The 14,103-nt window shown below is 41.6% G+C and overlaps 1 protein-coding gene across 3 annotated transcripts in view; it reads left to right on the forward strand.

Moving 5' to 3' along the window:
• Positions 1-4,917, forward strand: part of ccdc13 (coiled-coil domain containing 13) — a 63,344-nt gene extending 58,427 nt beyond the window's left edge. For all 3 annotated transcript variants that reach the window (XM_068015399.1, XM_068015408.1, XM_068015418.1), the window contains one exon: positions 1,405-4,917. In XM_068015399.1, coding sequence (XP_067871500.1) covers positions 1,405-1,561 — 157 coding nt within the window. In that variant the 3' untranslated portion in view covers positions 1,562-4,917. The remainder of the gene's footprint in view (positions 1-1,404) is intronic.
• The last annotated feature ends 9,186 nt before the right edge of the window (positions 4,918-14,103 follow it).

Raw genomic sequence — 14,103 nt, forward strand, 5'->3', positions numbered from 1 at the left:
TTTGAAAGGAAGATGACTTTATACAAGGACAGGAAAGCAGGCAATTTCAAGTAAACCAGCAAGGGGCCTGACCGCCTCAGAGCAACTCTTTGAATGACAAGGGAGACTCTGTGTCTGGGCATGTGACCTGTTCAGGAAGGTTTGCTTTCACTTTGGACCTTTTAAAAAGCCAGTGAGTTGGACAAAGCAGGCATTTGAAATTTGGTTTCTGACCTGACTGGAGATCAGAGAGGAAAACCCAGAAAAAGTGTTGGCTCTCTCTGTAAAGGAATCCTACATCTCTTGAGAAGAAACTCTGTATTTCAAAGTGGCTGTCCTGTCTCTGAAGAATCCCTGCATCAAGTGTGGTTCCTGTTGCCTCCTGTGTTTTAAGAAATCCTGAAATCTGAAGAAATCTTCTACTGCTAGACTGCTGCTGTAAAACCTAAGAAGACCTGTTGCTACACCCCTGATGAAAGATGTGTGTGAAGCCGGCTGCAGTGAGTTACCCATCACAGACTGTTCATCAACCTCGCCTGGAGAGATTCAAGTGGCATCTGACTATTCAACTCTGGGACACCTCACCAAACTGAAGAACTTCCTACCAGCAGTGACAACCTAAGTTATTTATTATTCCTTTCATTCCCATGAAAAATCCTTTTTCCTAGTTAACTTTTTTTTATTGCATGTGTGTGTGCATGAGGGCTAGAGAAAGAAGAAGCATTTCGTAAATAGAGTTATCTCATTATTGGTTAAGATTTGTTTTTATAATAAAAAGTTAATGTTGCTGTTAATTAAAGAAATCAGGTTGGTGTGCTTTATTCTGAGGGACAAATAGAGTATGTATTTGGCTGTTTTTTGGTAGGTGGGAAAACTTATTGATATGCTGTGACCCATGGAGAAGTGGGACTGAATTAACAGTGCACTCCTCCTGCCTTGGTCGTAACAATGTTGAGTGAGGGATAAATATAAGCCAGGACACGAGGAGATTTCCCCTATTCTTCTTTGAATGATACCTTGGGTCATTTACGTCCATCTGAGTGACCATATGAGGCCTTGTTTTTAACATTGTATCCGAAACACTGTATCCTTAACAGTGCAACACTCCATATTGCACTGGAGTATCAGCCCAGATTATGTGCTCAAGTCTTTGGCGTGAATCTTGAACCCACTGGCTTTTGACACAGAGTTGAGAGTGCTGCAACTGAGACATGATTGATACTTACCTCAGAATCAGAAAATGAAACAACACAGAAGGAGGCCCCTCAGCCCATTGTACCTGTACTGGCTCTTTGGTACAGCTATCCAATTAGACCTACTCTTCTGCTCTTTCCCCATAGCCCTGTAAATATTTTCCCCTCAGGTTCTCAGTTTATGTTGGTGAATTGATCTGAATGTAAAGCTGTGCTTTCTTTTTGATTTCAGACTTGCCATACAGTTGGATGAGAATGAGGCCTTAAAGACGGCTTTGCAAAGCACTTTAAAAGCCAAAGAAGAAGACCTGAAATTGTACCATGACGTGATGGGTCAGGTGAAGCAGGTCTTCCTACAGGCTCTTCGACAGCACAAAGAGAAAACTTAAATCAGCTACTTCAACTGAAGAAAACATTCCTTGATTTAGTGTTGAGGAGGTATCCAAAATAATACTCTAGCATTTGTGCTGTAAATGACTCCATGACAGCATCTGCAGAAAAGAACAAACCCAATTCAGTGCCATATCAGCCCAAACTATTGCAAAATAGACATTGGACTAATTGGGTGATTATCAGACAATTATTTAGCTTCACTCATGCCTTTTAGTGAAAGTTACTGAGGAATCAGATTCACACAAGATGATAAATGAGGCAAGTCATTCAATCCATCTGCAGTTCACTCCCATCACAGTATCCAACCGTCTCTTAAATGATTCCCAAGGTTTTTATCCCAGCTGAAAGTGCACTTCAAGTGTGGATCAATTGCAGTAATGGTACCGGAGGGATAAGGAATGCAGGAAGTAGTTGTGAACACATACAGCCATATCTTTTTTTTCCAACTGCATATCAAAGTGCTTAAAATTGGTTTGTAAAAGTTGTACCTTTTGAATAGGCACAGCAATTATTGTTAAAGTTAATTCCAAATGAAAAGGAACTCACTTGTCTCCTTTCTGTGTGCAACCAGATATCAAAGACTGCTGGTCTACCCTATAGAAAGTGTCTTATTGGGTATAAACAGTCAAGAAAATTACTTACCTTGCTGGTACCTCAATGCCTGCTTTCATATTCTGGAATTTTTTTGATGATGCAGGTTTTTAAAAAAAAATCAAGTCCAATGTTGCAATCATCCCAACAGGAACCTACTTTGTAGATTGGGGTGAATCCAGGGTGAGCAGATGATGGTACAGAACTGGTCTGAACAGATATCCACCAATTTAGCAATCTCCCTCCTTGGTGCCAGAAGGTTGGAGTGCATAAAACATGGACATTCCTTCTTACATTAGAAGAAAGATATTTTGCCAGGGGTGCTTTGAATTGCACCTGGTCCTTACTGTGCCTGCCCGAAGAGTACATGAGCTGTCAATATCCGCATGGCAGGAGTGAGTCAATTTCCAAACACTGTTCTTCTTTTCACCTCAGTGAACACTTTGTACATTCCAAGTATCTTAATGTGCAAAATTGTTAATCTCATCTAAAAATTAAAGTACTTTCATGCTCTGTAACAGGAAGTGCTTATGCAGCTTGCCTATTATTTATGATACAAAATGCAATCAAAGATATAAGAAATAAATTAGAGGAAGAATGTAATAGATTTAATATAAGTTTAAAAATTTGTAATGGAGAAAGTAATGAGACTGAAGGTCGACAAATCTCCAGGATCTGCTGATTTCCATCCCAGGGTACTAAAAGAACTAGGTGAAGAAATTGCCACGATCTTTCAAAAATTTCTTGATTCAGGAATTGTCGCATATCAGCCAACTGGATAAAGATGACAGATTTTCTTCTGCAAAGGGCATTAGCGAACTAGGTGAGCTTTTATGACAATCCAGTAGTTACTTGGTCACTAGTATTTAGTTAATTGAACTTAAATTTCCCAGCTCCCATTGTGGGATTTGAACTCATGTCTCTGGATCATTAGTCTAGGCCTCTAGATAATGAGTTCAGTAACATAACTATGCTGCCATATCCCTACTACCTTCACTCATTCACTTACTAATGGAGAGAATCAGCCTCTGCCAAGACCAACGATGCTGTTATTGCTACCCTTGCATTTCCTTTCCTCCTATCGTCATCAGGCTTTTAAAGCCCAAGGTTACAAAAACTACTTATTGATTTTTTTTTCTCCTGATCTAGAGGCCTTAAAGAAAGACACACCTGTATTTATATAGTGCCTTTCACGACCTCAGGGTATCCCAGAAAGCTTTAAAGCTTATTAAGTATTTTTGAATATAAGATAGTCACAAATAAATCCAATAAGAAATTCAAGAGAAACCTCTTTATACCGAGAGTGGTGGGAATATGGAACTTGCTACCACAGGGGCAAACAGCATAGACGTATTTAAGGGAAATCTAGAAGAGCACATGAGGGTGAAAGGAATAGGAGAATATGTCAATAGGCTGAGATGAAATCGTGCTGGACGAGCTTTGTGTGGCGTATAAACACCAGCATAGACCGGTGGTGAGGAGCCTGTTTCTGTGCTGGATATTCTGTGTAATTTTAATCATGATAGTGTCCTACTGAGTGGGTCTTGGCTCTTCAGCCATTTTCAACTTAAGAAAGGCAAACCAGAGTTTTGTGCAAGTGCACTTGAAACAGTCACTGAGATTTCTGAAGATAGGAAAATTAATGAAATGGCCAGTTGGAAAACTGAAGTCTACAGACCCAGAGAGATCTGAGGCTTATTCCCCTTATCGGTTGATCTCAGCTGGAGGGGAGGTGGATGCAGAAGATCTGCCCCCGCACCTTGGCTGGCAAAGGAAATTAAAAAAACTCCCCGGATTCCTGTTCCTGACTATTATAAAATGTCTGTGTGCGTGGTTATTGGTAAGGATAAGATTGGTGTTGGTTGTGATGCTGCCAAGGTCAAACAGCCTGCCATCGCTCGTTGTCTAGACTTACGGATAAAGCAGAGTTGGTATAAGATAAAGGCATTTATGGAATTGATAAGGCACCATAAGGCAACTCGTTATAGGTGGGGGTGGTGATTGGGAGAAGAAAATCGGGGTAGAGATGTTAAGAATTTAAGAACAGTGCAAATAAGCCAGATTTAGAAAAAAAAAATTTCACAACACTGAAGTGATGCTTAAGTAATGTGTCATGCTAGGCCCCCACCTGCCAAGAATGAGGGACATTAATTTTGGCATGAACATTGATTTTAAACTGTTACTGGAGTGAAGAAAGGACTTGTTAAACAGATCAGCCGTGGCTGGAAAAGACATTTGCATATTAACAACCTTAACAGACAGCGCTTGAAAGGACAAAGGACCATTCCTTGACACATTCAACCTACAATGGACCTTGATCATTAGGTATTGTGTGTACGAGGAGCATTCCAGAGACTGCTAAGGTGATACAATCCAGGACTGGTTAGACCATCTGGTCACATGACTAACTGGCTGTTCCAGGGTCTTTTGAACTCGCCACAGAGAGTTTGAATGCAGAAAGACTGTATGCTCCTGGACTGAGAAGATCTCTCCTGTCTGCTCACATCTCTTTCTCACAAACCTCTGAATCCATTGAAGACACATGAACCCCAAGAGAGAAACATCTCCTACAATGAACAAGGTTTAAGAAGAATACTGGGCCCAACGAAAAGCAAGATCTACCTATAATCATGGACTCTACAGTGAGCTTTAAGAACCGTAACAACAACTCTTCAGATATTGCCTCAAACTTTTCCACTTTATTTTTCTTCTCTTTTCTGTCTCTATTTACATGTGTGTATCGTGTATGCATGCTAGCGAGGGACCGTTGTGTATCCATAGGTGTCAACCGAATTAGAGTTTAAGTTCAAGTTTAATAAATTTCAATCTTTCTTCTTTAAACCTAAGTAAGCCTGTTTGTGCTGGTTTCTTTGCCTTATAATTGGAAAGTGGTGAACAAGGATTCACCAAGGGGGAGTTAAAAACATGGTGTTTAAAATTAAACCCTGATAGGGTAAGACCAGGTGAAGGCTGAGAGGGACCCCTAGACACCTTTCTCACTGGGTCGTAACAAATGCAAAGTAGTAGAAGTCATGTACTCCAAATATGGATCTACATTGAGAGGCAGATTTCTCGAGTCAAGTTTCTCCCCATCATCGCCTCTGAAATGGTTGAGTCAGATGTCCAGCTCTGTCTCAGAATACGATCGCTTCATTTATAGAAGCAAAGCAGCTGGGAGGGGCAGGGGGCAGGGTTTGAGCCAAAGTATTTCCACAGAGAGGGAAGAAAAACTGATGGAGATCCTCACTTAAGCCTGGCTCCTCATTGCTGAATCTCATGCCAAGTTGGCAAGGATCTGGTACTAGCAGAAAAAGAGACATACTGCCACATCCCTATCCTGACCTGCAATTTTCCTCCCCACACCCCCTCTCTCCGAAATCCTCCAAAGAAATGTATTTGCTGCAGTGGGTCAAACAGGTGGACTAATCAAACAAAACCCAATGTGTAATATCTAGGCAATGTTACAAACAAATTAAAAATGCTTAAGACAAAAGAATGGAAATGAGTTGCTGAGTTCTGCAATCACAGAGCTTAAGGACATCAAAATTAAATGGTCAAGGTCAAGTGTCCCTTTGAGAGTAGAAGGAATTTCTTTTACTGCAAGTGGATATGTGAAATGGAGCTGGGTGGATTAGCACTTTTAAAAAAAGAGCTGAAGGAATATCTAGTTAAGGACAGGGTTGAGAGATCGAGAGGGTTAATTCCTGTGTGGACCATGATGGTTTCTGAGCTGCCGGGACAATAGGTTTGATATGTTCCATCAAGAAGTGGATTGAATCGGTTCAATGGGCTATCCTTATTCCAGACTTTCTTATGTTCCACATTCAAATTCCAAATTACAAACACAATCTAATCCATGGCGAGGGATCTGGAATTTCTTAGAACTCTACATTTTGAACATAGTTCTGCCTCACCTCCATTACAACAAAAAGTTTTTCTCTGCCTTGCTTTTCGGGCCTGGCCTTTATTAACCCACACGTGACATCCACCCACAAATTGCTCCCACTCATCTAGAGGAGCTCGCAGCTGATAATTCAAGTGTGTGGCTGCTCTGAGAAATACCACAGCGGCAAGACACCAGGCAAGATGTCAGGATGTCAAGACCTTGGAGAGGGAGCAAAGGAGATTTTACCAGAATTATAGCAGGGATGAGAGACTAGAGAAGCTGAGATTGTCCTTAGAGCAGAGAAGGTTTAGGAGAGATTTAATAAAGTGTTCAAAATTATGAGGGTGTTGATAGAGTAGGTAGGGGGAAACAGTTTCCATGATAGGAGAGTCAATAACCATAGGACACAGAGTTACATAGAACCCAGAGCATAGGCCATTCAGCCCAGCTGGTTTATGCTGGTTTTTATGCCTCCTCCCAGCCGCCTCCATCTAATCCTAACAGTATATCATGCCATTCCTTTTTCATGTGCTTATCTTCCCTTTAAAGTAATTAAAAACAATACAGAAAGGAGATGAGGAGAATGTTGATCTGAAGGTCATAGAGCCCATAAGGGCAGGTCAGCAAAGTCTTATAAGCAATAGTTTATACCTCATTGATCTAGAATTAGATTTAGATTAGATTAGAGATACAGCACTGAAACAGGCCCTTCGGCCCACCGAGTGTGCCGACCATCAACCACCCATTTATACTAATCCTACACTAATTCCATATTCCTACCACATCCCCACCTATCTATATTTCCCTACCACCTACCCATACTAGGGGCAATTGCTAATGGCCAATTTACCTATCAAGCTGCAAGTTTTTGGCTTGTGGGAGGAAACCGGAGCACCCGGAGGAAACCCACGCAGACACAGGGAGAACTTGCAAACTCCACACAGGCATTGAATTGAACCCGGGTCGCTAGAGCTGTGAGGCTGCGGTGCTAACCACTGCGCCAACTGTGTTTGAGAAAGTGACTACATTAATGGTGAGTGATAGCTCGTGAATTTGATTTACTTATATTTTCAGAGACATGATAAATGTTCTACATTTAAAAATATCAAAGCACACAGAATGAACAGGAGTTAGAGTTCTCAATTGGGGCAAGACCAATTTTACTAAACTGAGGAGTGATTTAGCGAAAGTGGACTGCAAACAGCTACTTGAAGGTAAATCAGTGTCAGAACAGTGGGAGGCAATCAAAGGGGAGAGTCAAGGGGTTCAGGGTAAACATGTTCCCACAAAGAAAAGGGTGAGGTGGACAAATCTAGAGTCCCATGATGTCAAGGAGGCGACAGGGTAAGAGAAGGCAGAAAAGGAAAGCTTATGTCTGACACCGAGAACTCAATACTACAGAAAGCCAAGAGGAGTATAGAAAGTGGAGGGGTAAAGTCAAAAAGGAAATTAGAAAAGCAAAGGGCATGAAAGAATATTGGCAAGCAAAATCAAGGTGAACCCAAAGATGTTTTATCAATGCATTAAGAATAAAAGGATAACTAAGGAGAGAGTAGGGCCCATAAAAGACAAAAAAGATAAGCTATGTGTAGGAGTGGAAGTTATTGGTATGGTTCTTCATGAATACTTTGCATCTGTCTTCACAAAAGATGGGGACGATGCAGATATTGTAGTTAAGGAGGAAGAGTGTGAAGTATTGGATGTGATAAACATAGGGCGAGAGGAAGTATGAATGAGATTAACATCCTTGAAAGTTGATAAATCACCAGGGCCAGATGAAATGTATCCTAGGCTGTTAAAAGAAGCAAGAGAGGAAATAGCAGAGGGTCTGACCATCATTTTCCAGTCCTCTGGATACAGGTGTGGTGCCGGAGTATTGGAGAATTGCAAACGTTGTACCTCTGTTTAAAAGGGGAGCGAAGGATAGACTGAATAATTACAGGCCAGTCAATCTAACCTCAGTAGTGGGCAAATTATTGGAATCCATTATGAGAGACAGGATAAACTGTCACTTAGAAAGGCTCAGGTTAATCAAGGATAGTCAATGGATTTGTTAAGGGAAGATCTTGTTTGACCAACTTGATTGAATTTTTTGGAGAAGTAACAAGGAAGATAGCTGAGGGTAGTGCAGTTGACGTGGTCCACATGGATTTTAACAAGGCTTTTGACAAAGTCCCACACGGCAGGCTAGTTAAAAAAATAAGATCCCATGGGATCCAGGGAAATGTAGCAAGGTGGATACAAACGTGGCTCAGTAGCAGGTAACAAAGGGTAATTGTTGATGTTTTAGCGACTGGAAGGCTGTTTCCAATGGTGTTCCGCAGGGCTCAGTACTGGGTCCCATGCTTTTTGTGGTGTATGTTAACGATTTGGATGTAAATGTAGGGGGCGTGATCAAGAAGTTTGTGGACGACACAAAGATTGGCCGTGTGGTAGATTGTGAGGAGGATAGCTGTAGGCTGTAGGACAATATTGATGGTCTGGTCAGATGGGCAGAAAAGTGGCAAATGGAATTCAACTTGGAGAAGTGTGAGGTGATGCATGTGGGGAGGTTAAACAAGGCAAAGGGATACACGATTAATAGGAAAATACTGAGAAGTGTAGAGGAAGTAAGGGACCTTGGAGTGAATGTCCACAGATCCCTGAAGGTAGCAGGACAGGTCAATAAGGTAGTTAAGAAGGCATATGGAATCCTTTCCTTTATTAGCCAAGGTACAGAATATAAGAGCAGGAAGGTTATGTTGCAACTGTATAACTCATTGGTTAGGCCACAACTTGACTACTGTGTGCAGTTCTGGTCACCTCATTACAGAAAGGATGTAATAGATTTACAAGGATGTTACCAGGACTGGAAAAATGCAGCTATGAGGAAAGATTGAATAGGCTGTGGTTGTTCTCCTTGGAACAGAGAAGGCTGAGGGGAGATCTGATTGAAATGTAAAACATTTTGAGGGGCCTGGATAGAGGGGATGTGAAGGATCTATTCACCATACCAGAGAGGTCAGTGACGAAGGGACATAGATTTAAAGTGATTGGTAGAAAAATTAGAGGGGAGATGAGGAAAAACCTTTTCACCTAGAGGGTGGTGATGGTCTGGAACTCACTGCCTGAAAGGATAGTTGAGGCAGAGACCCTCAACTCATTCAAAAGGAGTCTGGATATGCTCCTCAAGTGCCATAAGCTGCAGAACTATGGACCAAAGGCTGGAAGGTGGGATCAGAATAGGTGGATCGTTTTTCAGCCATCACAGACACGTTGGGACAAGTGGCCTCTTTCTGTGCCTTGAACTTTCTATGATATTAGCTGGTTGGAGGGAAAAACAGGGCACTGAAGGAAATAATAAAAGGACAAGCCTCCTTTGGACCCCACCAGAAAGGCCAAGAGGGGGGTTTTGACGCTTGGGCAACTCTCAACCTCCATACATTCGCCCAGGCATGCGCCATGGAGAGGTCACTTCATAGTTGCCTCGCAGCGACTGACACCACTGACCACCTCCAGGTGCTTACCCATTGTCTCTCGAGACAAGGAGGCCAAAGAAGAAGAAGAAGAAGAATGAAGTTCAATAGGAGTCTACCCTGGAGATGTTGTTCTTAACGTCATTTGTAACCATTAATGATCAGGCAATTCTAATAATATCAGACTTGATGATATAAAATAATGTGGTCATTTGACTGATGTGGGGGATACTAATGACTTTTAATGGGGTCCATGTTGTATAATCCTGTAGTTTTTTTCCAGGAAGAATGCAGTGTGCCTTTAAGGCTGGCAAAGAAGTAAGGCAACAAGGTCCAGAGACTGAGTAAAAGAATGCATTCTCGTTGCCCCGAGATAAAGCCACTCAGAGACTGTGATTCAAAGAGTGCATTCTGGTTGCCCTGGGATACAGCCACTCAGAGACTGAGGATCAAGAGATACATTGTTGCCGATTGACATTTGAAACTAGCTGAAAAACTGACTTTTGAGATAGTTAACAAACAGACACAGACTGTCAGCCAGCATATACTGAAGGAAAAGAGAGCTTCTCTCTTGGTTTATTTAAACCCTATTTATTTTACTCTCAGAATTCTGATGTCAAGCCAGATTAATTGGTTAAAAGAAAATAACCAATTCCTTTAACTACTGAACATTAATTGTTGAAATTCATCGCTGGAAAAGAAGAGCATCAACTCATTTCAACAACTGCCATTTCAACACTCCCCCCTGCTCTCATGCTCACATCTCTGTCCTGGGATTGCTGCAGTGTTCCAGTGAACATCAACGCAAGCTCGAGGAACAGCATCTCATTTACCGATTAGGCACACAATAGCCTGCCGGACCGAACATTGAGTTCAATAATTTCGGAGCATGATGGGCTCCATTTTACTTTTATTTTCAGTTATTTTTTTCTTTTTCCTTTTTAAAATATTTTTTTGTGTTTATTTTATTTTATTTCATCTTAGTTTGTTTAGTTTGCTTACCCACTTTTTTTTCATGTTTGTACTTGCGGCTGTTCAATTTTCAGTCTGTTAACACCCTATCTGTACTAATGCTATGTCTTTCAACACACCATTAACATATTGTTTGCCTTTGCTCCACGACCTTCTGGTCAGATATTCTGTGACCTTGTCCTATTTACACCTCCTTTGTTATCTCTTGCCCCACCCCCGCTTTACTTGCTTATAACCTTTGACATTTCTAATATTTGCTAGTTCTGAAGAAGGGTCACTGACCTGAAACGTTAACTCTGCTTCTCTCTCCACAGATGCTGACAGACCTGCTGAGTATTTCCAGCACTTTTTGTTTTTATTTCAGATTTCCAGCATCCGCAGTATTTTGGTTTTATACAAGAGCATCAACTCAACTGCTGAACTAGACTATGGACTGTTCTACTGTTGAAGAACTTTTTTATAATCCCCCATCGGACGGCTGTGAGGACTTGAAGCAACCTTGGACTATTCCACATTGGAAGATTTCATTTCAGCAGGAGCATAAATATGCAAGGACACTGATTGTTCTATTTTAAATGTTGATTATATCTTAGAAGTGCTTAAGAATTTTGTTTTTCTAATTAAACTGTTAATTTGTTGATCTAAAAACACCTGGTTTGGTTAGCCTCATTCGGGGGTTAATGGTACAATTTGGCTGGGTCTTTCTTTAATTTGGAAAGTTTAAAAATGATATGTTAGGCAATCTGTGGAGGGACGGGACTGAAGCAACAGTGCGTTTCTCCCACCACAACCAGAATTGTATATTTTGATTGGGGTCTTTGACTTGAGCGGTGGGTCATAACAATGTAAAAGAAGTAAGATGGCTAAGAAATAGCAGGTGGATCTTGTTGGGGAGACTGATACCGGAAATATGAGTATCTATTGCCAAAACTAGAAAAGGGTAAAAATTGCTTCTGATTTTTCATCATTCTATTAATGCAAGGCTGGTGAAAAGATGATTTTCCTACATTTTAAGTGAGTACACTTCAAAAAGTATTTACTTTTTTGGGACATCCTGAGATGGTGAAAGTCACTACATAAATGCAAGTCTTTTAATTGAGTGTTTTTTTTTGTTAGACAATATCTGAGCGGAAGAGAAGCAAAGGTGAATTTTAGGAGCGGTCTTTTGGTAGCAAGACAAAGTGGTGACAGGAGATATGTTTTAAAATCTACTTGGACAGGCAGTAGACGATTTCAGTTTAGTATCTCATCTGAAAGATAGTAACCCTTGCAATACTGTACTGAAGTGTCAGCCGAGGTCCTGAAGCGGGACTTGAACCCACAACCTTCCGATTCAGAGTATGAGTGCTAATAACCGAGCCAAGCTGATACTGGAGGTCACAGTCTGAGTTGATGGAGCAGTTGTTAGCCTCAGTGATCCTGAGTTAGGGCGGCACAGTGGCGCAGTGGTTAGCACTGCAGCCTCACAGCTCCAGGGACCCGGGTTCGATTCTGGGTACTGCCTGTGCGGAGTTTGCAAGTTCTCCCTGTGTCTGCGTGGGTTTTCGCCAGGTGCTCCGGTTTCCTCCCACATCCAAAGACTTGCAGGTGATAGGGAAATTGGCCGTTGTAAATTGCCCCTAGTGTAGGGAGGTGATAGGAAATATGGGATTACTGTAGGGTTAGTATAAAGGGGTGGTTGTTGGTCGGCACAGACTCGGTGGGCCGAAGGGCCTGTTTCAGTGCTGTATCTCTAAATTTTAAAAAAAATGGAAAAAAGTACCCAGAGCTCTCACTTCTGAGCAACATTGCTCTCAAGAGCAACAACAGCAAAGGTTTGCATTTATATGGCTCCCTTCACATCGTATAAATGTCCCAAGACCTCCGAAGAAAGTAATGTGTATATAGATATCAGTTGAGGACAAACTGGGTGACTTTTTTATTCTTTCATGGGATGATGTCACTGGCAAAGTCAGCATTTATTGCCCTTGACAACTGAGTGGCTTGCTAGGCTACTTCAGAAGGCAGTTAAGAGTCAACCACATTGCTGTGGGTCTGGAGTTACATGTAGGCCAGACCAGGAGATTTTCTTCCCTAATGGGCATAATAGTTTCATGGCACCATTACTGAGACTAGCTTTCAATCAGATTTTTATTAATTAATTGAATTTAAATTCTACCAGCTACCATGATGAGATTTGAACCCATGTTCACTGGGTTGTTGGATTACTAGGTCAGTGACATTACCACTATGGCACCATCTTCCCAATTGAGATACAGTTGAGGTAATGAAGGGAACCTGTTACCCATGGAACCACACTTCAATGAGGGAATCAAGGGCTTTGGGAGAGAAAGGAAGCTAATTGGAGAGGGGCAAAATGGTTTAAAATGAAAGTTTGAAAAGAACTGTTGTGACCTCAGGTTGGTTACTAAAATACAAATTACCATTCATTTGGTGAGTTCACAACTGATTTACTGGTAGAAATATAACGGAAGATTCTGCTGTCTCACGATCCAGGCTGTGGGACTGCTGTACTACAAACTTTACACACATCTGAAATCGGAAAGCCTGAGCCAGCCAAAACCTTTGACATTGATCCTAACTGAATGCAGCACAGTACTGTTGAGATTATTGTGATTTGCATTTGCAATCTAGAAGTGTGATTTAAAATCCTGATTGTGAAATTGAATTCAATAGATATGATTTATTTTGGCTAACACCGAGGGAAATTATCAATCAAAGCTACTGAATTGTTGTAAAAACTCAACTAGTTTACCCACTCATTTGTAAACCATCATACTTGCAGGGATGTATCTATCAGTCAACATCCGTAAGTAAATTCTGTTTCAGCTATAGAACCAGAAGCAGAGTCACATTGGTACGCAGCCAACTAGGAAAGCTTAACATTGACTCTAGACCTCATGGCTTCATATCAAACAAGGCCAATGAATCCTCTTGCTGATTACCACCTACTCCATCATTCAACCGATGAATCCATTTTGAACATCTTTTTTTAACTTCCTCCAGTTCTACAATCCTCTGAGATCTTTCTGCTCCTCCATTTTTTAAATTCATTTGTAGGATCTGAACTTTGCTGGCAAAGCCAGCATTTATTGCCCATCCCTAATTGCCCTTGAAAGGTGGTGTTGAGCCACCATCTTGAACTGCTGCAGTCCATGTGGTGTAGGTACATCCACTGCTGTTAGGGAGGGAGTTCCAGGATTTTGACCCACCTACAGTGAAGGAATGGCGATATAGTTCCAAGTCAAGATGCTATGTGATTTGGAGGGGAACTTGCAGGTGGTGGTATTCCCATGCGCCTGTGCCCTTGTTCTAGGTGGAAGAGGTTGAGAGTTTGGAAGGTACTGTTGAAGGAGACTTGCTGCAGTGCATCTTGTAGATGGTATACACTGCTGCCACTGTGCACTGGTGGTGGAGGGAGTGAATGTTTAAGCTGGTGGATGGGGTACTGATCAAGTGGGCTGCTTTGTCCTGGATAGTGTTGAGTATCTTGAGTGTTGTTAGAGTTGCACTCATCCAGGTAATCCAAGCCTAATCAACCTGGCCCCTTTCACATCCTCAATTTTCATTTACTCCATTATTAGCCTTCAGCTACCTAGGCCCGAAGCATTACACTTCCCTCTCCAACCTCTCC

This window comes from Heterodontus francisci, chromosome 2 (assembly GCF_036365525.1).
Source record: "Heterodontus francisci isolate sHetFra1 chromosome 2, sHetFra1.hap1, whole genome shotgun sequence".
Lineage (NCBI taxonomy): Eukaryota > Metazoa > Chordata > Chondrichthyes > Heterodontiformes > Heterodontidae > Heterodontus > Heterodontus francisci.